At 46.4% G+C, this 25,856-nt stretch overlaps 1 protein-coding gene and 1 pseudogene across 4 annotated transcripts in view; one reads left to right on the forward strand and one right to left on the reverse strand.

Annotated features, from left to right (window-relative positions):
• DAPK1 (death associated protein kinase 1) overlaps positions 1–25,856 on the forward strand; it is a 209,765-nt gene extending 183,909 nt beyond the window's left edge. For all 4 annotated transcript variants that reach the window (XM_039474785.2, XM_039474784.2, XM_003941136.4 and 1 more), the window contains exons 20-26: positions 2,506–2,728; positions 8,572–8,760; positions 14,007–14,204; positions 15,635–15,773; positions 17,407–17,527; positions 20,345–20,533; positions 23,405–25,856. In XM_039474785.2, the coding sequence (XP_039330719.1) occupies positions 2,506–2,728; positions 8,572–8,760; positions 14,007–14,204; positions 15,635–15,773; positions 17,407–17,527; positions 20,345–20,533; positions 23,405–24,637 (2,292 nt within the window). In that variant the 3' untranslated portion in view covers positions 24,638–25,856. The remainder of the gene's footprint in view (positions 1–2,505; positions 2,729–8,571; positions 8,761–14,006; positions 14,205–15,634; positions 15,774–17,406; positions 17,528–20,344; positions 20,534–23,404) is intronic.
• Positions 1,385–1,506, reverse strand: LOC120366444 (5S ribosomal RNA; annotated as a pseudogene).

Here is a 25,856-nt window from a genome sequence, read left to right on the forward strand (position 1 = left end):
ATTTGTGGATAACTCAGTATATGTTAAATACTGTCCCTAAAACCCTCCGGATGATGTGTAAAATGTAGTTAAGTTCTCAGCTCAGATGATTGTAAACAGGTTTTTCTCCTATATAAATCCTCATCAGAAGCTCAGAAGTCGGTACCCAGGAGAATCCTCGCTGCAAGGGGCATTTTGTTACACCATGTCTGGACACCCAGCGTCCGGCTGCAGGACACCCCTTCAACATTGTGGGAACTAAATGTCACCGCAGGTTTCCACAGTGCCCACCAGGGGTCAGTGTAGTTCCTATTGAGGAAGCCTGGTCCTGGCTTAGGAATGGAGGAAAATGGAAGCCTTCCAGAGAGTTTCGTATGGGTTTGTAGCAATGCAGTTGTAACAGCAGAAGTAACACTGGCGCTGCTGGGAGAGATCAGCAGTAAGTTAGCACCTCCCAGGATTTAGAACTGAAGGAATGGTCCCACCAGATGCAGATCACATGGAGACACCCTTGCATGGGTCCCTCTGAGTCCTGTCACTTATATGACACTGGCTTATGGAGATTCTATACCTGCTAGGGCTGGGAATTCTGTCTCTCCCTGCAGATGGGCTCCTGGTCTAGAAAGGCAGAGCACCCCATAATTACAGGCCAGGGGGTCACCATGGAGAGCTACGCATGGTGGGAAGAAGCTTCCAGAAGGAGATGGCAGGCAAGACAGGTTTTGTGGGCTTGTGGGAACTGGAGGTTAAAGACACATAAAGGTGAGGAAGAGGTCTCAGGCTGCACCTCAGAACTCCAAACAAGTCCTCGTTAGGGAGCAGGGCAGGAGTGGTGGGAAGGGACGGTGGGATGAGGGGGGTGACACTATTTGGTATTAGATGTGAAATTGTTCACATGTCCACATCTCCCCAAGACCATGGATCTGGGCTGAGTCTGGATTTTCCCGTGGTCGGCACTGCGCTTAGCACAGAGTGGGGGGCTCCCTAAATGCTGGCTGATGAATGAAGGAGTGAGTGAGCAGCGAACTGTCTCATGCTGTGGAGCCTCCTGCTTCTCTCTAGGATGGGAAGAGAAGAAAGTAGCAAGGATATTGTGTCCCCGGCCCCTTCTGCAGCATGGAGCTTGTACCTTGGGGTGCCCCTTCTCTCACCCTCTTGCCCCGTTACTGCCCTGAAGGATCCAGACCCCTCCACAGAGACGGGCAGATGCCCTTGCTGGTCAGACAGGGCTGATCCTCTTTCAGGATTAAATTGAAGGCTTCTAACTTTCTCCATCTCCCGGCTTTCCATTTTCTTTTAGCGTCTTAATTGATGAGGGTAAATTGTTGATTATCCTTTTTAATTGTATGAGTTTTGTAACATATTAAATATTTGTATTATACTTTTCTCTTAAAAAAAAAAAAAAAGCCTACAGCACGTGGTAGTCCCAGGTGGTCTCCCATCCAAGTACTAACCACGCCTGACCCTGCTTAGCTTCCGAGATCAGACAAGATGGGGGGGCGCCTTCAGGGTGGGATGGCCGTAGATTTATTCCACTTTTCTCAAGCCTTAAAGTATTTGTTGGAGGTCTGTTCCTAGGCTATTGTATGGTTGAAACCAATAGTGCTGGTAGGTATTTTTAATATTCACATACAGGTGACATTGCCATGAGTTAAATCTAAAGTGCTAGTAAATAGTTAACAGTAAGATAAGGTTCCTATTCCAAACCTACAGTTACGAAGTGGACATTTGAGACATCCAATTATGTCGATTATGTTTTACTGATAAATTTTTAAATAAAATGTGGGGGTTCCACAAAAAAATTGAAGGCTTCACAATTGCTGCACCCAACTTGTTATGCATCAAAATGCAATGGAAATAGGCAAATCCTTAAAAGACAGAAAACCTCTCTGTGGTTGCCAGGGGCTAAGCAAAGGGGGGAATGGCAAGGGACTGCCCACGGGTACAGAGCTTCCTTCGGGGTGACGCAAATGTTCTGGAAGGAGACAGCAGCCGTGGTCGGGCAGCACTGAAAAGGCGCTAGAAGCCTCTGAATTTCACAGTTGAAAATGGTGACTTTGATGTTATGTGAAATTTTACTTTCAAAGTATTCGTTGGAGGTAGAAATAGACATAACCTCCAGCACAGTGGCTTAACACCTGTAATCCCAGCCCTTTGGGAGGCTGAGGCAGGCAGATCACCTGAGGTCGGGAGTTCCACCAGCCTGACCAACACGGTGAAACCCCGTCTCTACTAAAAATACAAAATTAGCCAGGTGTGGTGCTGCACACCTGTAATCCCAGGTACTCAGGAGGCTGAGGCAGGAAAATCACTTGAACCCAGGAGGCAGAGGTTGCCGTGAGCTGAGATGGTGCCATTGCACTCCAGCATGGGCAACAAGAGTGAAACTCCATCTGAAAAAGAAAAGAAAAGAAATAAACATATCTTCAGCACGGGTAAAAACTTCACACTGGGCATTAGGAACCCTGAAAATCGTCATTTGCCTCTTTTTCTGTCACTCACTGGCTCTTTCTCATCCGTGCTCAGGATACGCATCGAGGACTCTTCATCCAGCAGCTCCGACCCACACAGAACCTGCAGCCAAGAATTAAGCTCAAGCTGTTTGGCCACTCGGGGTCCGGCAAAACCACCCTTGTAGAATCTCTCAAGTGTGGGCTGCTGAGGAGCTTTTTCAGAAGACGTCGGCCCAGACTGTCTTCTACCAGCTCCAGCAGGTTCCCCCCCTCACCCCTGGCTTCTAAGCCAGCAGGTAGGAACCTCCGTGCTCCCCACTGTCTCTCCAGCAGGTGTCAGCTTCTGCATTCTCTCCTCTCAAGGTCCAGGAGGGAAGGGGGGTTGTGTTTGGGTGACTTGGCCTGTTCTGGACCCTGTGGCCTTAGTGGCAAGATGGGAAGAAGCTTCCAAAAGGAGATGGCAGGCAAGACAGGTTTTGTGGGTTTCCAACATGGAGAAACCCCGTCTCTACTAAAATACAAACTTAGCCAGGCATAGTGGCACCTGCCTGTAATCCCAGCTACTCGGGAGGCTGAGGCAGGAGAAATCACTTGAATCTCAGCCAAGAATTAAGCTGGTGGCCTTGTGTGTGCTGCCTGTTGTCCCGCAGTGGCAAACTGACTTGGCAGCGGCAAAACAAGGCCCTCACTGAAATCACAGACACAAAGCTCCATCCTCATAAATGTGCGAACTGCAGAATTTGTACAGTCAGCTTTGGGGACATGATTGCAAATTGCATTGCATTCTACTCAGGGGCTCTGGCCTTAGACACAAAAGGAGCTCAAACTCAAACAGCCCAAGCACAGCACAGATCAAATACCAGCCCAGGAAGGGTCCTCACCCCTTCTCCTTCTTCCTGGAATGCTGTGGGCAGACTCAGTATTGTGGATACACAGAGCAACAAAAAGGGATTTCCAGGAAGCGCCATCTTGCTCAGTCCCAGGGGTTTCCAGAAGCTCCTTAGTGGTTTTCGGGGATGGTCTCTCTGGTCACATCACCCTCGTTGGGAAGCTTTGCCGCCTTCCGGGCCAGCCATAGACAGGGTTATCCATTCACACTGGGGGCTGCCGGGACTCACACCCAGAACTGCAGGGTTGCCCTTCCTTCCCAAGGGAGAAACACCCCCAGAGAACAAGAGAAAATGATGCAGTCTTGGGTGTGATTGCAGCTGAATCCTCCTTTAGACGGAGCGAGATAGTTTGTGGGAAGATAGGAAGAGACTTTGGAAGTTTCCTAAACCAGGTCAATTTTGTGCTTTGTCCCTTGATTCATTCTCTGTACACGATGCCACAGAAGAGTCAGATCTGTTCCCAGGTTGACGCCAAATGTGTTCAAGTTTGTGTTTCTCTTACTCCCCTCAGTGAGGGAGGATGCTGGAGAGCACTGGGAGACCCTTTGTCTGTATGTCCTGCCATGGGGATAGGACAGCTAAAGATGGCGTCTTTAGCTCTTTAGCCAGGACTCCGAGAGGGGGACCCGGTGGGGGGACAGCAGCCCCTCTGCCAGGAGAACCCCGCAGAGCAGGCACCGCCAGCTGCCTTCAGCCCAGCCGAGGGGTCTGGGGAGGAGGCAGCTTCCTGGTCCCTGGGACCCCGCAGCCAGTGCAGCCTCCCCAGGGCGAGCTGACATTCCTGCCGACATTCCTGCCGGGGCCACGGGGCAGGAGCCCAGCTTCTCCTGCAAACCAGGTGGGAGGTGGCGCTGCTCTCTCTTGAGTCCTCTGTCTCTTAGTGCTTTAGAACCCGTCTGCTCCTGTCTTCTCTGGGATGCTGACTTTGCACCTACAAGGAACTGAAGGACACTTTTCAACCACATTCCCTTGTCCTGGACCCAAAGTCCTCAGGCTCCCAGGAAGCTCCACTCGGAGAAAGTCCACGTGGCGAATGGCCAGGCTTAAGAAAGCAGCAAATGCGGGAAAGACAGAGAGAAGGCAGAGGGCCCAGAGGGGTGTCCAGCTCACAAGGTTGCTGCTTCCTGGGGACACAAAAGTCCCAGGTGTCATGTGGGACCCTCCATAGGAGGCCCCGTGGGAAGGACCTGGCGAGTCCGGGTGCTGGTGCCCACCGGGTTCCAGATGCTGTCCACGCAGCCTTTCATTTGACTGCCAGGATCTGTGCTGTCCTCTCATGAGCCCATTTCAGAGGAAAGTAACCCAAGGCTCAGAGGCAGGAGGTGGGTCTGTCGGGAGACGGGGACACAGCAGACGGGGGCCTCCCAGGGAAGCTGTGGTGCTCTGCTGAGTATGAGAAGGGGAGAGAAAACATTGAATGAGTTACTGTCATTTAAAAATCAAGAGATTGTGCCTGCAAATGTGGATATTTGGCTTTTTGTGTGAAATTGGAAGCTTTGTAATGGACACACCCTCCTGCCTGGCTCTGGGTGGTGGGGAGCGGGCAGCTGTCCCACTTAGAGGGACACAGCCTCTGATTTCACCACGGTGGTGTCCATCTGCACCCCAACTCCAAGAGTCCCTCAGAACAGGAGAGAGAGCTCAGAAGCAGGCCCTTGTCGCGATGTGAAATTCTACTCTGTGATGACATTTCCCCCATGGGTGAAAGACAGTCCCCTCAGTAGGAACGCGTTGGAGCGTGTGGGCCCTGGGTAAGACTGTGACTAGTCAAGGCCAGAGGTGGTGCTGTGTCCCAGAAATGTTTGGCCAAAGCCAGGCAGCCTCCCGGAGGGCCTGGCAAAGACAGAAGGGGTGTGGAACCCCATGGAGGCCTCCACTGCTTAATGCGCAAGTGGCCTGATGGCTCCAGAGGGGTGGGCAGAGTGTTATCCAAACAGTCCCTTGAGGTAAGGACCTTCACCTGCGATTAAGCCAGCGCCTGCTGGGGGCTGTTTAGAGGCAGGAGGCTGTGCCCACACACCCCATAGCACCTTCTGCTCCTGCCCCAGGTGGAGGAAGTGGGCTCTGGTGGGTGCCCGGCAGCCTGGTGGCTGAGGGATCCCTGGGCAGGAGGCACAGCTCAGCAGCTGGACTTGGAGGTGGATGAGACAGAGAAGATGCCCCCAGCCCTGGACTGGGCAAGTCACCAGGCACTTGCTGCCCTCACAGCTTGTACATCAGCATCAGACAGTGCCCAGGAAATGCAGGGCAGGGTGCAAGCACAGGGCACCTCGAGGGCGGCCTGGGGGGATGGGGCTCTGGCAGATGGTGTGCATGCTGGGGGCTGACGGAGCAGCATGGCTTTGATAGACAGCGAGGAACTGCCGCCCCTGAGCGCACCTCCAGGTTCCAGAAACAGCAACACTGTCACCTCCCAGGGGCACTGCTCATGCCTGGCAGGCTGTCCTGGGGTATCTTTCAGGCCAGGGCTCTAGACACTGTTGATCTCTCTGGAGTTGTCAGGCCTTTTTCCCTTCAGTGGGAGAGATGCCTACGTGACGACTGCCATTCTCTGGAGAACCCTCCAGCCCCAGACTGAGCTCCCAGCCAGGAGACAGGACAGGGTGCACTCGCTGATGTCTGTTGCACACATCACTCAGCTGTGGGGACACTGAGGGTTGTGGCTGTTGAGCTGGGGGAAGGAAAACATCCAAGGTCATAGGACGCATGAATGTCCTGGAAGAGTATTTAAAGAGGCCATTCTTGTTCCTGCCGAAAGAAGCCTGCGGGAGGAATCCCCTGTGACAAGGTGAAGTGGGTCTCCTGGGAGCCGCCATGTTACACCACCAGGGGGCGGTAGTTAACAAAAATGATTTCCTTGGGATTTCAGTGCTTCCCCATGAAAGGATTTTCCTTTTTTCCTATTTGTTTGTTTGTTTGTTTGTTTGTTTGTTTGTTTGTTTGTTTTGAGATGGAGTCTCTCTCTGTTGCCAGGCTGGAGTTCAGTGGCACGATCTCAGCTCACTGCAACCTCCACCTCCCGGGTTCAAGCGATTCTCCTGCCTCAGCCTCCTGAGTAGTTGGGACTACAAGCAGGCGCCACTCTGCCCAGCTAATTTTTTGCATTTTTAGTAAAGACAAGGTTTCACCATGTTGGCCAGGATGGTCTCGATCTCTTGACCTCATGATCCGCCTGCCTCAGCCTCCCAAAGTGTTAGGATTACAGGTGTGAGCCACCGTAGCCAGCCGATTATTTTCTTAATACCATGCACAAAGCCTGTCCTAACCTTTTATCCTCCCAAGGAAACCATCACCAAAGAGCAGGAATGACTGCCATTTACCAACGTCTGCTCTCCTCATTAAGCACACGGCCACATGCCACTAAAACAAGGCTTGTTCCTGACAGGCGACCATCCAGACATAGATTCCAGGTCACAGGGAAATGGACAGACCCATTCTTGGGCAACCCCACAGCGTTTGTCAGACTGGGATTAACAGTATGCAGAGAAATCCACTAAAATGGCAGCTATGTTGACATCAAGGTTTATGTCATTTTGCTTTTGTTTTCTATTTACATTCCCCTCTGCCAACTTTCCTACAGAAATACATCATGCATATATGTTTTTAAGAATGAATCTTGGCCGGGTGCAGTGAATCACCCTTGTAATCCCAGCACTTTGGGAGGCTGAGACAGGTGGATTACGAGGTCAGGAGATCGAGACCATCCTGTCCAACATGGTGAAACCCCATCTTTATTAAAATACAAAAAATTACCCAGGAGTGGTGGGGCTCACCTCTAGTTCCAGCTACTCTGGAGGCTGAGACAAAGGAATTGCTTCAACCTGGGAGGCAGAGGTTGCAGTGAGCTGAGATCGTGCTGCCGTACTCCAGCCTGGCGACAGAGCAAGGCTCCGTCTCAGAAAAAAGAAAGAGTAAATCCTGCCATCTAAGTGCCCTTCCTTTTCTCCTTGTACCTGACCCTGCCCTTAGGGTCCGCTTTTCTCCTCATCCCCTCTGTGGGATATCCCCGTCATCCATGTCCCCAGTCTTAACCTTTGGTCTTTAAGTAAGGGATTACCTTGGTGTTTGGATCACCTGTTTTAAAGTCCGGCAAAAGGTGCAATGGTCACTCCTTTAGTGCCTTGCAATGTTCAATATATTAATTGTAAGCCAATGGTACTACATGGGACAGTTAAGATCAATGAACCCCTCCCTCCTCCAGTGCAATTGCTTCACCAAGTTCTTACGGAGAAGCCACTGTTGGGCCCTGAGTCACAGCCCTGACCAGAAAGGCAGCTTCTGCCTGCACAGGCCCAGTGGGAGAGATGGGGAGAGGGGCAGCCCAGTGAGTCACTGGGGTGGTGAGGAAGCACAGGCTCTGTGCCCAAACACAGAGAACCCAAACTCGATATTCAGCCCCCCCCCACCACACACACTGCCCCACTACTACACACACACTTTAAAAACGGACCCACTCTTTAAAATGGACTGAAATACATTGATTTGAAAATGAAACAATATCCTTACCATAAGTTGGAACCCAGTGCCACTGCCGTAAGTAAAAATAAATGCAGTGAACAGCAACCAGTGTGAATAAAACCCAGCTATATATACGCTGATGCCCACACCCTCTTTATTAAAAGGGAAAATTAGCAGGTATTGGGGAAATGCTAAACTCGGAAGGCCTCAAGTGGAGACTTGCTGCCGGAAGAACTAAAAGGCCTTCAAGGGAATTTCAAAAAGGAGTAGCTTTCACAATGTGTGATTCAGCATCATTTAATGCCATGGCCTGCTACTGTGTGAAATCATTTTCCATTTAACCTGCAACCATCATCTCATGTGCAAGAGAGAAGCTGCTCAGCGGAAGCTGGAGGCAGACTGCAAGTATCAGAGAAGCAGCAGGCAGTGAGTGAGAAGGGAAGAAACCCCGACCTCTGCCCTCCCACTCTCTCTGCAGCCTCCGCTTGGCTGACCCTAAGCAGAAGTCACATGGCAAGTCAGCCTAGAGACACAATCCCTAGGACCGGCCATGCAGGCACAGGGCAGGGCAGAAAAGGGTTGTGGGGAGGTGGAGCAAGTGGAAAAGCCCACAGCCTCCCTGGGAATACTGCTGCCCTGCCCGCGTGAGGGCAGACACACTCAGCCTGAAGCCAGAGTTGGGGTGGGGACAGAGGCGTGCTCCAGATAATGCAACCTCAGGGCCAGCCTGGGAGAGAGACAGGTGCACACTGCACGCTGCGAGGACTCACGCGGTCCTTTCCATCCTGCAGTCTCGGTGAGCATCAACAACCTGTACCCAGGCTGCGAGAACGTGAGCGTGAGGAGCCGCAGCATGATGTTCGAGCCGGGCCTTACCAAAGGGATGCTGGAGGTGTTCGTGGCCCCGACCCATCACCCGCACTGCTCAGCCGATGACCAGTCCACCAAGGCCATCGACATCCAGAACGCCTATTTGAACGGTATGCCCTGCCTGCTCCCAGGGAAGGACTTCAGGTTTCTCTTTGACAGGGCTGTCAGTCATCCCTAAAGGGATCTTGTCCCAGGCTGTAACTGTCACTTCCAGAAGGAAATCCAACACAAGCTGATATTCGGTGAGCCAGGACTGAAGCATGGCTGGCTACCATCCCTACACAGTAAAAGTAAACACTGGGGTGTTGTCAGCATCTAATAAAGCACTTGGCATACAGTAAGTAGGTGCTTGATAAGTGACTAGTGAGTAAATGAATTCAATATTTGTACATATTTATGGGGTACATGTGATATTTCACATAGAATGTGTTATAATCAGTGAGGTGTCCATCACTCAGTTTTTATCATTTCTACATGTTGGGAACATTTCACGTCCTCTCTTCTAGCTATTTTGAAATATACAACACGTTGTTAACTATAGTCACCCTGTTCTGCTTTTGAGCATTAGAATGTATTCCTTCTAACTGTATGTTTGTACCCATTATTCAACCTCTCTTCATTCCCTGCCCCCGCCCACCACACACACACACACACACACACACACACACACACACGCACACACAGCCTTCCCAGTGTCTGGTATCTATCACTCTGCTCTCTACCTCCATAAAATCAACTTTTTTAGCTCCCACATGTGAATGAGAATATACAATGTTTATCTTTCTGTGTCTGGGTTATTTGACTTAACATAATAACCTCCAGTTCTATCCATGTTGCTGCAAATAACATTATTTCATTCTGTTTTATGCCCAAGTATAAATAGCATTCTGTTATGTGTATACCGTGTTTTCTTTATTCATTTGCTCCTTGATGGACACTTAGGTCAATTTCATATCTTTGCTATTGTGAACAGTGCTGAAGCAAATATGGACGTGCAGGTATCCCTTTGATACCCTGATTTCCTTTCCTTCGGAAAATACACTGTAGTGGAATTACTAGATGATATGTTAGCTCAGTTTTTAGTCTTTTTGGAAATCTCCATACTATTTTCCATAATAGCTGTACTAATTTATATTTCCACCAACAGTATACAAGAATTCTCTTTTTTCTGCCCCATTGCCGGCATCTGCTATTTTTTTTTGTCTTTTTATTAATAGCCATTCTGATTGGTGTAAAGGGATGTCTCACTGGTTTGGATTTGAATTTCCTAGATGATTAGTAACACTGAATATTTTTCTCATTTACCTGTTCGCCAGTTATATGTCTTCTTTCGAGAAGTTTCTATTCAGGTTCCTTGCCTATTTTTTCCCCTTTCTTTTTCAACTTATATTTTAGATTGAGGGGCCCTGTGCAGGTTTGTTACCTGGTTATATTGCATGATGCTGAGGTTTAGGGTACAAATGATCTGTCACTCAGGTACTGAGTATAGTACCCAATAGTTTTTCCTTGCCTCCCTCCCTCCCACCCCTCCAGTACTCCCCAGTTTCTGTTATTGCCATCTCTCTGTCCATGAGTATCGAATATTTAACACCACCTTGTAAGTGAGAACATGCAATATTTGGTTTTCTGTTGCTGTGTTAATTCACTTAGGATAGTAGCCTCCAGCTGCATTCATGTTGCTGCAAAGGACCTGATTTTCTTCTTTTTTATGTCTTCTTAGTATTTCATGATGTATATGTACCACATTGTCTTCATCCAGTCTGCCATTGATGGGCACCTAGGCTGACCCCATGTCATTGCTGTTGAGAACAGTGCTGCCCTGAACATTCGAGTGTATGCGTCTTGTTGGTGGAACAATTTGTTTTCTTTCAGATATATACTCAGAAATGGGAATCAGGGGTCCCTGGATCAAACGGTAGTTTTAAGTTCTTTGAGAAATCTCCAAACTTCTTTCCACAGTGGCTGAAGTTACATTCCCACAAACGATGTAGAAGTGTTCCCTTTTCTTCACACTGTCCCCAGCATCTCTTGTTTTAATGATATAGTCATTCTGACTTGTGTGAAGTGGTATCTCATTTTTTAATACTGATTCAATCTCATTACTCATTATTGGTCTGCTCAAGTTTTCTATGTCTTTTTTGGTTCAGTCTTTGTAAATTATGTGTCCAGGAATTTATCCATTTCCTCTAGATTTTCCAATCAGCATATAGTTGCTCATAATAACGTCTGATGATCTTTGGTATTTCTGTGCCATCAGTTGTAATATCTTCTCATTTCTAATTTTGTTCTTTTGGGTCTTCTCTCTTTTTTTCTAGGTCACTCTAGCAAATAGTTCAGCAAATTTGTTTATATTTTAAAAAAAACAACTTTTCATTTCATTAGTTCTTTGTCATGTGTTAGTCTCTATTTTGTTTAGTTCTTCTCTGACTTTTATTATTTCTTTCCTTCTGCTAAATTTGGGTTTGGATTTTTCTTGCTTCTCTAGTTCCTTGAGGTGCATCATTAGGTTGTTTACTTGAAATGTTTCTGATTTTTTGATGTAGGTGTTCATTGTGATAAACTTCCTTCTTAGCACAGCTTTTGCTGTAGGTTTTGGTCTCGTGCTGTGATTTTCATCTGTTTCAGTAATTTCTTCAATTCGCATCTAGTTTCTTTCTTGATCCTATGGTCGTCCAGGAGCATGTTGTTTACTTTCCATGTATTTGTACAGTTTCCAAAGTTCCTCTTATTATCAATTTCTAGTTTTATTGCGTTGTGGTTTGAGGAGATACTTGATATGATTTCAATGTTTTTATATTTGTTGAGACTTTTTGTGTGTCCTAATATATGTTCTATCCTGGAGAATGTTCCCTGTGCTGATGAGAAGAATGTGTATTCTGTAGCTGTTGGATGAAATGTTCTGGAAATGTCTGTTAGGTCCACTTGGTCTAGCACACAGTTTAAATTCAGTGTTTTTTGGTTAATTTTCTGTCTATATAATTTGTCTAACGCTGAAAGTGGAGTGTTAAATTCCCCAAATATTACTGTATTGAAGTCTATCTCTTCTATAGATCTAATAATATTTATTGTAAATATCTAGGTGCTCTGGTGATGGATACATAAATATTTAGAATTGTTATATCCTTTTGCTGAATTGATCCCTTTCCCATTATATGACTGTCTTTGTTTCTTTTTACTGTTTTTGACTTAAAGTGTTTTATCTGATATAAGTATAGCAACTTCCACTCACTTTTGCTTTCCATTTTCATGGAATATCTTTACTTTCAGCCTGTAAGTATCTTTATAGATAAGATGGATTTGTCGTCAGCAGCGTATAGTTGTACCATGTTTTATTAGTTAAAAAAACAGTGTGTATCTTTCAGGTGGAAAAGTTAATCCATCTACATTCAAGGTTATTATTAATACGTGAGGGCTTATTCCTGTCATTTTATTAATTGATTTTTTTATTGTTTTATATACTCTTTATTCCTTCCTTTCTCCTTTAGTATCATTGTTGTTTGGCTTTCTGTTGTAATATTTGAGTCCTTTCTCTTCCTTATGAATATGCTTGTTCTGCCAGTGGATTTATACTTTTGTGTGTTTTCATGATAGAAGAATTGTCCCTTCACTTCCAGGTGTAGGACTACTTAAGCATTGCTTGTAGATTTGATCTAGTGGCGATCAATTCCCCCAGCTTTTCTTGTTTGGGGAAGACTTTATTTCTCCTTCACTTATGAAGCATAACTTTGCTGGGTGTAGCATCCTTGGCTGACAATTTTCTTCTTTCAGCTCTTCAAATATAGCATTCATTCTCTCCTGGCCGGTAGGATTTCTGCTGAGAAATCTGCTGTGAGTCTAATGAGCATTGCCTTGTAAGTGACTAGACTTTTTTTTTTTTTTTTTTTTTTTTTTTTTTTCTGTTTGCAGATTTCTCTTTGTCTTTCACTTTTGGCAATTGGACTATAATGTGCCATGGAGACGACCTTTTTTCCATTGTATCTATTTGGAGATTTCTGAGCTTCCTGCTTCCAAATCTCTTGCTAAACCTGGGAAGTTTTTAACAATTATTTTAATAAATAGATTTTTACCTATTTCAGTTTCTCTTTACCTCTAGGACACCAAAAATTTGAATATTTGATTGCTTTATGGTGTCCCATATGTCATAAGAGCTTTGTTTTTCTTTTTTTTTTTTTCTTTTTTTTTTGATTTCTGTGTTTTTAATGTTGTCTGGGTGATTACAAAAGACCTATCTTCAAGTTATGAAATTCTTTCTTCTGCTTGATCTAGTCTATTGTTGCAGCTTTTGAATGAATGGTCTATTTTATTCAATACGGTCTTCAATTCTAGAATTTCTAGTTTGATTATTTGGTAAATCTCTCGTTCATATTCTGAGTTGTTATTCTGATTTATTTGTATTGTTTTTCTGGATTCTCTTGTGCCTCACTGAACTTGTTTAATTTCATTATTTTGGATACTTTTTTTAGATTGCATACATTTATTTTTCATTTGAATCTGTTGCTGAAGAGTTACTGCACTCTTTTGGAGGTGTAATATTTCCCTGCTTTTTCCTGTTTCTTGTGTCCTTACATTGATATCTGCGCATCTGGTATAATAGTCACTTCTTTGAACTTGTTGAACTTGCTTTCATAGGGGAGGCTGTCTTCCTGAAGATGTTTCTGTGGTGTTGGTTGGGTAGGGCACTTTGGCTTTGCTGGGTGCATGCAGTAACATAGTGGCTATATGATTTTTTTTGTTTTCAGCTATAAACAACTCCAGTGGTGTCTGTAATTTTCTCAGTGGCTTAGGGTATGGTTGTTAGTCTCTAGTTTTCTCAGTGGCTTAGGATATGGTTGTTAGAGGTTCATGTAGCTCATGGCTCTGCAGACTGGGAAGTTCAGGGGCCATGGCATCAGCATGTGCTTTGCTTCTGGTGAGAGCTTTTGAGCTGGGTCTAAACATGGCAAAAGGTCAAAGGGAAAGTGGACACATGAGAGGGAACAAAAACCTACTTTGTATCAACCCACATTCTCAGAACCTAATCCATTCCCGTGAGAACTAATCCATTCTCACAAGAGCAAGAACAAACTCAGTCACTCACTCCCACCAGCATCAAGCCTTTGGGGAAGGGATTTGCCCTTAGTACGCAAACCCCTCCCACCAGGCCTCACCTCCCACAACACCTCGCTGAGGAGCAAACTTCAACATGAGTTTTAGTGGGGACGAACCATACCCAGGTCACAACAAGGTGTAGATATATACAGAAGAATGCTGTAAGTATCACTGTGCCTACTTAGAATCCTTGAAGTGCTAAGAGAAATTACAATTGAAATTTGGTTGGTGATGTTTCACGATCGTTATCATTTTTCTTTTTCCGTAGGAGTTGGCGATTTCAGCGTGTGGGAGTTCTCTGGAAATCCTGTGTATTTCTGCTGTTACGACTATTTTGCTGCAAATGATCCCACGTCAATCCATGTTGTTGTGTTTAGTCTAGAAGAACCCTATGAGATCCAGCTGAACCAAGTGATTTTCTGGCTCAGTTTCCTGAAGTCCCTTGTCCCCGTTGAAGAACCCATAGGTGAGTTAAGTCCCTGTGGGCCAGTGATGTCTTGCCTGTGGTTGGCCACGGATCGCCTCCTCCTTCCAGGCTCCTGCTCTGCTGCTACTGCTGCTGCTGGCCTTGCACCAGGCCATGAGCAGATCCCACCATCTGTGGCTAAGAGCTGGGCCACCTTCCTTTCTGCTTCCTGCTAGGACACTTCTACTCTGAGAATCTTTTGGGGGCTCAGGTGTTCATGGTATTCTTCAGGGAGTTTTTGTTTCATGATTGCATATTCCTGCCTCAAAGGCCCACTTCTGAACAATTCTTTGAAAGGCATGTCTCACCTTTTTTCTTTGAGAGCTATGGTCATTGTGTGTTGGGTGCAAAATAGAATCCCTGCTTGGATAGCTACAGCACCTTTGCTTAAAGGGTACAGAATTAATCAGCAGAATATGCTCTTCTTTATCCTGTAATTCCACTAAGAAATGAAGAAAGGGGCCAGGTGCAGTGGCTCATGCCTGTAATCCCAACATCATGGGAAACCGAGGTGGGTGGATCTCTTGAGCGCAGGAGTTCAAGACCGGCCTAGCCAACATGGCAAAATCTCATCTCTACAAAACATACAAAAACTTAGCCAGGTGTGGTGGCGTGTGCCTATAGTCCCAGCTAGTTGGGAGGCTGAGGCAGGAGGATTGCTTGAACCTGGGAGGCTGAGGCTGCAGTGAGCTGAGATCGTGCCACTGCACTTTAGCCTGGGTGGCACAGTGACACCATGTCTCAAAAAAAAGAAAGAAATGAAGAAAGGAACCATGTTGACTGAATGTGTTATCTTAACTTTATTCCTAGAGGAGAGGATAACATGAAATAAACTTCTGGTCTTTGCCCACAACAAGAGAGGCAACCTTCCCTGGTGAAATGCAACACTCAGCAGTCAAGTTTTTTTCCCAGAAAAGCATTTGATAATACAAAGAATTGGGCTTAATGCCCTTCCGGGTACTGCCAGTTTTACAACTTTTTTTTTCTTTTTTTTTCAGCACTCCCCTAGGTGAGAGGCTGTCTGTGTGACAGGCAGGCTGCTTATCTCTAACCCATCTCTGTGGTGCTGCTGCACCCAGAGGTCTCTCTTTGGTCTTGTAAATGGCATCTCCCTTGGCAAAGGTTAAATTTTCTCTCTCCTTGCAAGTAGGGGCTGTTTGAAGACTTGAGAAACTGCCCTTAGTGGTTCTGGTCCACTTTGAGCTACCTTCCTTGTGGCCTAGGAGATGGGCTCATCCTGTCATTGGTCATGCTGGGGCCTTCTGGGGTCACAGTGCACAGCAGGCATGAGGCTCTCATGTCTGTGACAGGTTGCACTTGTACCTGGAGAGTCGGCCTGGGCATGAGGCCAACACACCCCCTCACCTGAGCAGGAGAGGCAGCCAGGTAGGAGGACACCCCTCCTGAAGCAGTTCCCTCTCTGCCCCCAGCCTTCGGTGGCAAGCTGAAGAACCCACTCCATGTCGTCCTGGTGGCCACCCACGCTGACATCATGAATGTTCCTCGACCGGCAGGAGGCGAGTTTGGATATGACAAAGACACATCGTTGCTGAAAGAGATTAGGAACAGGTGAGGGGCAGCCATTTAGTCCCCAGCTCACGGGTAGCCTCCTCTCCCTGAGAACGAAGCAGAGGTGTGAAAAGTACAAGTCTCGTGAACCAGAGGAAGGTTTTAGAGGGCTTTCTTTCTCGGTTGACTCTTTTTTGCACAGGTCATGAGTCCCTTATTGGAAAACGATTGGCTCTTGAAGTGTTTCTGATTTCAGATTTGTTTGGATTTTAATGTCTTTATACATAGCAGTTAAACATCCTAATTCAAAAATTCTAAATCTGAAATGTTCTAATGCCTGTCTTGTGTGTCTTGCCTTTGCCCAAAAGGTTTTTGGATCTTGGAACATTTCAGGTTTCAGATTTCTGGATTAGGGATGCACAACCTGTATTTTTCATTTTTATTAAAGCAATGAATCCACATAATAAATCAAATACAAATGAAGAGCACGTGATGAAAGGTAGCCATCCTCCCGCGTCTTCCCACCTCTCAGCACCACTGCCCAGAGGTGACTTCTTTTAGCTGTTTAGGTTTCAGTATACAGTATTCAGTGTTCAGAAACACTAATCAGTATGTCTTACAATGTAAGTTACAACCTACTAGTGAGTCTTAAAATTCATTTAGGGAGTCGTGGCCAATTCTTTTTTTTTTTTTTTTTTTTTTTGAGACGGAGTTTCGCTCTTGTTACCCAGGCTGGAGTGCAATGGCGCGATCTCAGCTCACCGCAACCTCCGCCTCCTGGGTTCAGGCAATTCTCCTGCCTCAGCCTCCTGAGTAGCTGGGATTACAGGCACGCGCCACCGTGCCCAGCTAGTTTTTTGTATTTTTAGTAGAGACGGGGTTTCACCATGTTGACCAGGATGGTCTCGATCTCTTGACCTTGTGATCCACCCGCCTCAGCCTCCCAAAGTGCTGGGATTACAGGCTTGAGCCACCGCGCCCGGCCAGGCCAATTCTTTTTAAAATGGGATGGAATGGAATGGGACAGGACAGTGGATAGGATAGAGCGTAGTACTTTTCATATCAAGTATTATTTTGTAAAAGGTCTGTTTCACTGATGAGTATGGGTATGTATAGGATTGTAATGTAAAATATGTGTTTTTACTTACAGTCTATCAAAAAAGTTTGAGCCTGCAGGTCTATATAATATGCTAGTATCTCTGATCTTGCATTATCAACTTGAGACACTCATCTGTTGTCTTGAGACACTCTATCTGTTGTCAGATATGAAAAGGGGGCTTCTATTCATATTTTTAGGTCAGTGATGTAACGTTTGCATTCATACCTCTATTCTTAGTCCCTCCACTTTCCACAGTGTCTCTTGTCCTCACTTGTAAGGTGCGAGCTTTAGGCCTCACTTTTCCTTGCACCGGGAGAAACTGACTGACATCTTTCCATGCAGTGCTCATGCTGCTTTGGGCAAACCCGAAGGTCCCGCTCCTATGACTCGGAGCATATGCTGATCTCCCCAAATCTCTGCATCCACTGTGACGAGGCAGAGCCCACCAACAGCAGGGATGGAGGGGCCTTTGCAAGGAAACCAGAACTTTCCTTGCCTCCTACCAGCCTCTTGGGCCAGTAGGAGCCTGGCCCCTCCGTGGAAAGACCTGGGGAGATTGACTCACTGCTGAAGAGGCTGCCGCTATTCCCTTAGGTTTGGAAATGATCTTCACATTTCAAATAAGCTGTTTGTTCTGGATGCTGGGGCTTCTGGGTCAAAGGACATGAAGGTACTTCGAAATCATCTGCAAGAAATACGAAGCCAGATTGTTTCAGTAAGTATACCCTGTAGAGGGGGCCTGGACCCCTTTGAACTTCCTTCTTGATTTGCCTCCGGTTTCAGGGAACTGCTTCATAGTAGGACTCAGTAAGAGGGGTCTGCCTGGACATGTTTTTATCCAAGGGCTCTGGGACAAGAAAGGAAGAAACAAGTAGACGATGGGAAATGAAAGGTTATTATGGGCAAAGGTGAACCACTTCAATTTCATGAAATTCTTACCAATTTATTGGTTTCTTTTAAAATGTTTTACTTATTTATTTTATTTTTCCAGACACAGGAGCTCCGCTCTCATCCAGGCTGGAGTACAGTGGTGTGATCATAGCTCACTGTAGCCTTGAATTCCAGGGCTCAAGCAATCTGCCCGCCTCGGCCTCCTGAGTAGCTAGGAGTATAGGCACGCACCACCGTGTCTGGTTAATTTTTTTGATTTTGGGTAGAGACAGGGTCTCACTATGTTGCCCAGGCTGGTCTCTAACTCCAAGGTTCAGGTGATCCTCCCACCTCAGCCTCCCAAAGTGCTAAGATTACAGGCGTGAGCCACCATGCCTGGCCAATTTTGGAAAAAAAATAATTCAAAAGTGACTTAGTGTGGAATATTTGGAAAATTCAGGAAAGTAGAAAAACAGTCACAAACTTTTTTGAAAGACAGAAAAGAATAAATCAACAAGGAGAACAAGACTGCATTCTTGGGTTGCAGGATATGACTGAATATTTTATTTTTCCCTAGTTTTATAAATGTAATACAGTTTCAGTTAGCATCTGAATGGGTTGAGAGGATTGGGATTTTCCATGGAAAATGTCCATGGAAAAATTAAACATATTATAAAGCCGCTGATAATCAATACAGTTAAATAGGAAGAAAAGCTTAAGAGAGTATAGAAGCAAATGGTAATATTTTTAGAAATATAATGGAAAATAAATATATTTTTCATAGTTAATGGGGGAAAAGATTATTTAATAAATGAAACTGGCACAACTGGCTATTTGTCTGGAAGGAAATAAAGTTGGACTCCTACACCCTACAAAGTCCAAAGATAAATGGATTAAAACTTTTAAATATAAAAACATAAAATAATAAATATCGTGAATAGAAATTGCGGAGAGTGTATTTTCAAAATAACTAGGGACTGAGGAAACCTGTTAAACCAAGATATAAAACACTAGAAGTTTTAAAAGAAAATATACCCATTTGAAAATCTAAAAATCTTAAAAATGTTTTTCTGGCAAACAAATTCAGCAAACAAAGTTGAAAGGTGAAATAGGCTGGGAAAAAGCATTCTCAATGCATTGGACGGATAAAGGGTCACACCGTAATGTTCAGAAAGCTCTCCAGAATTGGTAGGAAAGGGCAAACATCCCAGCAGAGAAGGGGTGGCATTCAATCTGGACTCTCCCTGCAGCCCAGGCCTGAGGACAGATGCGGACAGATGCCTGTCTCCCTCTCTTACCTTTGAAGCTGCCTCTGGGTGTCTGTCTCTCTCTTTCTTTTTCTTTTTCTTTCTTTTTTTTTTTTTTTTTAACTGCTTTGCTAATAGGAAAATGCTGTGCTTCCCACACCAGATTCTGGTTCCAGACATGCTTCCAGAATTCCCAGGAAACCCTCTCCTGTCTCAAGAAAACCCTGCCCTTGCACACCAAATATCCTGCTTTCCTGTTGGGGACCCACTGTGGCATCATCAGAAGATGGGGGGTGGTCTGGCTAGGCCTGGGAGGAATCCATCCCAGAAACCAGGGGCAGTGATCCGGGAACTAGCAGTGGTCTGTGAGGCCCCAGCGCTTCCCCACCAGGTCTGGACTGGGGCTGCATTCCCGAGGCAGGAGGGAGTCCTTGAAGATTTTCAAACTGGGTTCTGGCAAGATCTGTGGCTGCAGACACCCCACGTCCAACTCCCAAACTCCTGAGCTCAGGCAGGTGGAGTCCACCCGTCAACTGCACTCACCCCTGAGAATCTTGTTTTTGAATGCAGAGTGGAATTTAGCTGACATAAAAGACAGGATTTGAGAGGGGAGTGCGGAATTAATGATGCCGTACAGCCTGTGGCATGTGTGGTTTCTAATCAGGAGGTGTGGGAATTATATGAATCTGTAACATAGACTGATTGATTTAACCACCTTAAAAGGTTAAAAATCCACTTCAACCTTCTTACCAAGAATGGGTCTAATTGGAAACAATGTTTCAACAATAGTCCTCATAAATGCCTAATTTACTGGCAAAAACTCACTCTAATATTGACGATACTCACTCATTCTCTTTTCCTGTGTTCATAAAGTGACCATTGCCTGCGTGAAACTGACAGGGCGGAGAGAGCCAGGGAAAGAAGGGAGGGATGGACGAAGAAGTGAGGGAGTGAAACAGGAGTTGGTGAACATGAGTTGATTGAGTGACCGAATCCGCAATTCCAAAAACATTCCTGGAAGACTCAAAATCTATTTAACATGAACTAAAGAGCTTTTATAAAACTTTATAGTTGAGCAATAGATCAGGCTTAAAGGCAAGTCTGAAAAACAGCTGCCCCAGTACTCAACCCAAAAAGCACTAACTACGTGACACAGTGGTGTGTACCTGTAGTCCGGGCTACTCAGGAGACTGAGACAAGAAGATTACTTGAGCCCAAGGGTTCAAGACCAGCCTGGGCAATAGTGAGGCCCAGTCTAAAAAAAGGAAAAAAAACCCACAAACAACAAAACCCACTTGCTCATTCATCAGATCACATGCAAGGCACCTGAACGAAAAGCGTCCTCTCTACCGAGGCTCTGCTCAGAGCACCCACAGCTGCAGGTGAGTTAACTTGTCCCTCCCTGCCCCTTCTAGGTCTGCCCGCCCATGACTCACCTGTGTGAGAAAATTGTCTCCACGCTGCCTTCCTGGAGGAAGCTCAATGGACCCAACCAGCTGATGTCACTGCAGCAGTTTGTGTATGACGTGCAGGACCAGCTGAACCCTCTGGCCAGTGAGGAAGATCTCAGGCGCATCGCTCAGCAGCTTCACAGCACAGGCGAGGTGAGCCCCTGGGAGCCCAGGCAGAGGTCCATGAGAGGTGCCAGGGACTCAGCCTGTCTCAAATTCCAGCTCTTGCAGGTGGTGTAAGCCTGAGGAAGCAGTATGGAAATGGCCCAGCTACCTCCAGTATTTCCAGACATGTGACAGTCACATACAGCCTCAAGTGACGCTCTGAACGCAGTTCTTGCTCAGCGTAGGAGCTGTCTTTGAATCTTGTCTTGTTTTGCTTTTGTTTCCAGAGTCTGTTAGTTTGGGCGTGCAGTGTCCGCTGCCCCAGGTGCCTGGGTCTCTCTTCAGTCCCCCTGGGCACCTGGTACTAACTTGCTACTCCTGGCAGCCTTCAGGATGGCTGCTTTCTGTCAGCGTGGAGTTACTAGCTCCACACAGATCTCCTGAGCGCAAAAACAACTGAGAAAAGGCAGTGAGGTGTCCTCGTGGAAATGATATCTGGAGATACAAAGACACAGAACTCCAGTGCACAGACACACAGAGTAATCACAACTGGAGATGTACATTTTCAAAACCCTAGCAAGCCTGGCAGAAATGACTGAGAATGGGAGGGTTTGCTCTGGTTGTGTGACATTCAGCCCTGGGTCGTGGTTTGGAAACCCCATTGTGATGGCATCATATGCCTGTCCCCAGAAAGGGGGCATTGCCTTCACATTGCTCTTCCGTATGAAGTCAGGAGACTGCATGAATTAGTGTGAGCCAAAAAGGGCGGTTCTGAATATTGGAACTAAAAACAGCTCTGAGGTTATTAAAAGCCAGATGCTTACCTCTCCCGTCTCACATGCCAGGTCTGGCCCTATAGCCAGTTTGTATGAGTCACGCTGTCTTGAAACTAAACCTGAATCCCAGGCCAATTACCTTGAAAACGGGAGCCACAGGCAGTGTTTCGTCAGCCTTTAAACTCCTGGTTAAACAGCCAGCGAATCTTCTGACTCCTCCAGGAATACTTTAAAGTGATTAAAATTTCAACTCTAATAATAAACTCCTTTGGCACAGGAGTCCCTCACTTTCTAGCACTAGACCAGCAACTTTCTAGATCATAGCGTATAGTCTCCTTTATTTGACATTCCATCCCTGCTTGTCCTTGAAACTTTTAATAAGTAAATGAAGACGTAAAGAAGGAAGGGAATTAAGCAGCGAGAACTACACTGTGCGGCCAGACTCTGATTGGCCCCGGGCCTCCTCCAGACCTGCCTTCCATACCCCGACTGCAGATCTTCACAGCTCCTCAGTGGCCCTTCTGAAGTCTGTTTTCTGGCCCAGGGTCCCACGTTGTGTTTAGCTGGCTGTCTTGGCTCTCTGCTCTCCTCCACTAGGGGACAGCTTTTCAGTCTTTGTCTTTCCTGAGCCCGAGGAGATGAGCATGTTTAGGAACAAATTGCAAACGGCATTCCAGCAAATGCTCCATCAGGAACTAGATGGATATTGGCTCTGCCCTCGAGGAGTTGTCAACCTAGGTTCAATTTTGAATAGACTCGTAGAGGGGGGCATCTTTAAGGTTTAAGCCAGACTGTGTGGGCAGGAAAGTACCGTGTGGTCACCGGTGGAGCCAGAGCCTCCAGGTGAGGGAGTCCGGTGGGATGGCCACTCTCCCAGAGAGGAAGCAGAACTGTTCCATAAGGGGAAAGCGCCTTCTGGTGGGTTTTTGTTTTGTTAGTTTGTTTTTTTGTCTGTCACTTTTTTTTCTTTCTGACTTTTTATTTTTCTAAGAAATAAACACAACCAAAAAGCTAAAGTCCCCTTGGGCCATCTCTCTCTAGTCTCATTCCTCTCTCCCCTTCTCTGAGGCCAGCTATTATCATGTCTGCATAGCGTTCCAGACCTTTTCTAGGTGTGTGTGTTAAAAATTTATATAATGGTATAGTAATACAATGTTCTTTTTTTTTTTTTTTAAATTTTCAAGCCTTTACAGAAGTTGCAAGGATAGTACCATGAACTCTCATATATGCTATATTTATTTATTTTTTAAATTTATTTATTTACATATTTACTTGAGATGATGTCTCACTCTGTTGCCCAGGCTAGAGTACGGTGGCACGATCTTGGCTCACTACAGCCTCCACTTCCTGGGTTCAGGCGATTCTCCTGCCTCAGCCTCCCGAGTAGCTGTGATTCCAGGCACAAGCCACTACGCCCGGCTAAGTTTTGTATTTTTAGAAGAGACGGGTTTCACCAGGTTGGCCATGAACTCCTGACCTGAAGTGATCCACCCACCTCGACCTCCCAAAGTGCTGGGATTACAGGCGTGAGCCATGGTGCCTGTCCTACTACATTTAAACTGATCAATTGTTGACATTTTGCTACATTTACTTGATTCTGTTCCTTTCTATTTATTTGTTAATTTTGCAGGCATGATGACATTTCTCCCCTAAATAATTTAGCCTATATTTCCTAAGGAGAAGGATATTTTCCCACATAACCCAATATAATTGATGATTCCAGAAACACACCATTAATATAGTACTGTGACTGAATATATCATCCTCATTCAAGACTTTGCCACTGGTCCCAATAATTTCTTTTAAAGCTATTTTTATTTATGTACTTATTTTGAGATTCAGAATCCAGTCTAAAATCACTCATTGCCATCTCTCTTCTTCTTTTTTTCTTTCGTTTCACTGGCCTTTTTGAAGACTCCAGGGGAGTTGTTTTTCAGAATCTCTTATTCTGACATTTTCAAGCTGTTTTTCTCCACTTGGTGTTCGGTTTTTGAGATGCATCCAGGTGGAATGGCCTCTGGTCACTCCTTAGAGCGTCCGCTCAGCCTCTATTGCTGGGATCAGGCCATTAGTGCTCTAAGTGGCTAGTGTACCTGGCCAGGGCTCTGCGCCTAAGTGTGACTTTCTGTTGTCCCCCCTGCAGATCAACATCATGCAGAGTGAAACAGTTCAGGACGTGCTGCTCCTGGACCCCCGCTGGCTCTGCACAAACGTCCTGGGGAAGCTGCTATCCGTGGAGACCCCACGGGCCCTGCACCATTACCGGGGCCGCTACACCGTGGAAGACATCCAGCGCCTGGTGCCTGACAGTGACGTGGAGGAGCTGCTGCAGATCCTCGACGCCATGGACATCTGCGCCCGGGACCTGAGTAGCGGGACCATGGTGGACGTCCCGGCCCTGATCAAGACCGACAACCTGCACCGCTCCTGGGCCGATGAGGAGGACGAGGTGATGGTGTACGGCGGCGTACGCATCGTGCCCGTGGAGCACCTCACCCCCTTCCCGTGTGGCATCTTCCACAAGGTCCAGGTGAACCTGTGCCGGTGGATCCACCAGCAGAGCGCAGAGGGAGACGCGGATATCCGCCTGTGGGTGAACGGCTGCAAGCTGGCCAACCGTGGCGCCGAGCTGCTGGTGCTGCTGGTCAACCACGGCCAGGGCATCGAGGTCCAAGTCCGCGGCCTAGAGACGGAGAAGATCAAGTGCTGCCTGCTGCTGGACTCGGTGTGCAGCACCATCGAGAACGTCATGGCCACCACGTTGCCGGGGCTCCTGACCGTGAAACATTACCTGAGCCCCCAGCAGCTGCGGGAGCATCACGAACCTGTCATGATCTACCAGCCGCGGGACTTCTTCCGGGCGCAGACTCTGAAGGAAACTTCACTGACCAACACCATGGGGGGCTACAAGGAAAGCTTCAGCAGCATCATGTGCTTTGGGTGTCATGACGTCTACTCGCAGGCCAGCCTCGGCATGGACATCCACGCATCAGATCTGAACCTCCTCACTCGGAGGAAACTGAGTCGCCTGCTGGACCCGCCCGACCCCCTGGGGAAGGACTGGTGCCTTCTCGCCATGAACTTGGGCCTCCCTGACCTCGTGGCAAAGTACAACACCAATAACGGGGCTCCCAGGGATTTCCTCCCCAGCCCCCTCCACGCCCTGCTGCGAGAATGGACCACCTACCCTGAGAGCACGGTGGGCACCCTCATGTCCAAACTGAGGGAGCTGGGTCGCCGGGATGCCGCAGACTTTTTGCTGAAGGCATCCTCTGTGTTCAAAATCAACCTGGATGGCAATGGCCAGGAGGCCTATGCCTCGAGCTGCAACAGCGGCACCTCTTACAATTCCATTAGCTCTGTTGTTTCCCGGTGAGGGCAGCCTCTGGCTTGGGCAGGGTCTCTTTGGACTGCAGAAGCAAGAGGGTGATGTAGTCCATTCTTCCCTTTGGAGATGCTAAGGGTGTTTCTTCCTGCGCCCGCAGCCAGAGGGATGCCTCTCCTCCCTCCGGCTTGACCTGTCTCTCCGCCGCTACCTCCCTCCCTCTCTCATTCCGTTGTCTGTGGATGGTCATTCTAGTGAAAGAGCAGAACAAATCCTTACTCTGGCCACTCGAAAAGCTAGTGTACCTCCTCTCAGTGTTTTGGGCTCCATCTCTCATCCTCCAGTACCTTGCTTCTTACTGATAATTTTGCTGGAATTCCTAACTTTTCAATAACATTTTTTAAACTACTATACTGATTGTCCTTTAAAAAAGAAAAGCGCATATTTATCCAAAATGTGTATTTCTTACACTCTTTTCTTTGTTACACCATTTCCTTGGCTTATCTCTTTTATATTTGTAGGAGAAACTCCCACGTATGGAATCCCACTGTATGATTTATAAACAGACAATATGTGAGTGCCTTTTGCAGAAGAGGGTGTGTTTGAAGTCATCAGTCAGCCAGGAGCTGTCACCAAGGAAACGCTACCTCTCTGTCCCTTGCTGTATGCTGATCATCGCCAGAGGTGCTTCACCCTGAGTTTTGTTTTTGTATTGTTTTCTGACAGTCTCTCTGTTTCGTTTGGCGAGGAAAGGGGAGAAAGGAATCCTCCTCCAGGGTGATTTCATGATCAGTGTTGTTGCTCTAGAAAGACATTTTTCAGTTTGCTTTTGTTCTAATGTCAATGTGAACGTCAACATGAAACCTACAAACTGTCACGCTTCATCATTCCCTTTCATCTCAGGTAGAAGGTTGACACAGTTGTAGGGTCACAGAGACCTGTGTAAGAATTCAGAAGACCCCTGACTCATCATCTGTGGCAGTCCCTTGTAATTGGTGCATAGCAGATGGTTTCCACTGTTAGATCCTGGTTTGATAACTTCCTGTACTTGAAGTCTTAAAAACAGAAAATAAAGGAAACAAGTTTTCTCCCATGATTTTAAGTTGTGATAGAGTTTTAAATTGATATGAGGGAATATGTCCTAATTCTTCTGTCCTGAGAAGCATGTAATGTTAATGTTATATCATATGTATATATACATGCACTATGTATATACATATATATTAATACTGGTATTTTTACTTAATCTATAAAATGTCATTAAAAAGTT

This window comes from Saimiri boliviensis, chromosome 2, assembly GCF_048565385.1.
Source record: "Saimiri boliviensis isolate mSaiBol1 chromosome 2, mSaiBol1.pri, whole genome shotgun sequence".
Taxonomy (NCBI): domain Eukaryota; kingdom Metazoa; phylum Chordata; class Mammalia; order Primates; family Cebidae; genus Saimiri; species Saimiri boliviensis.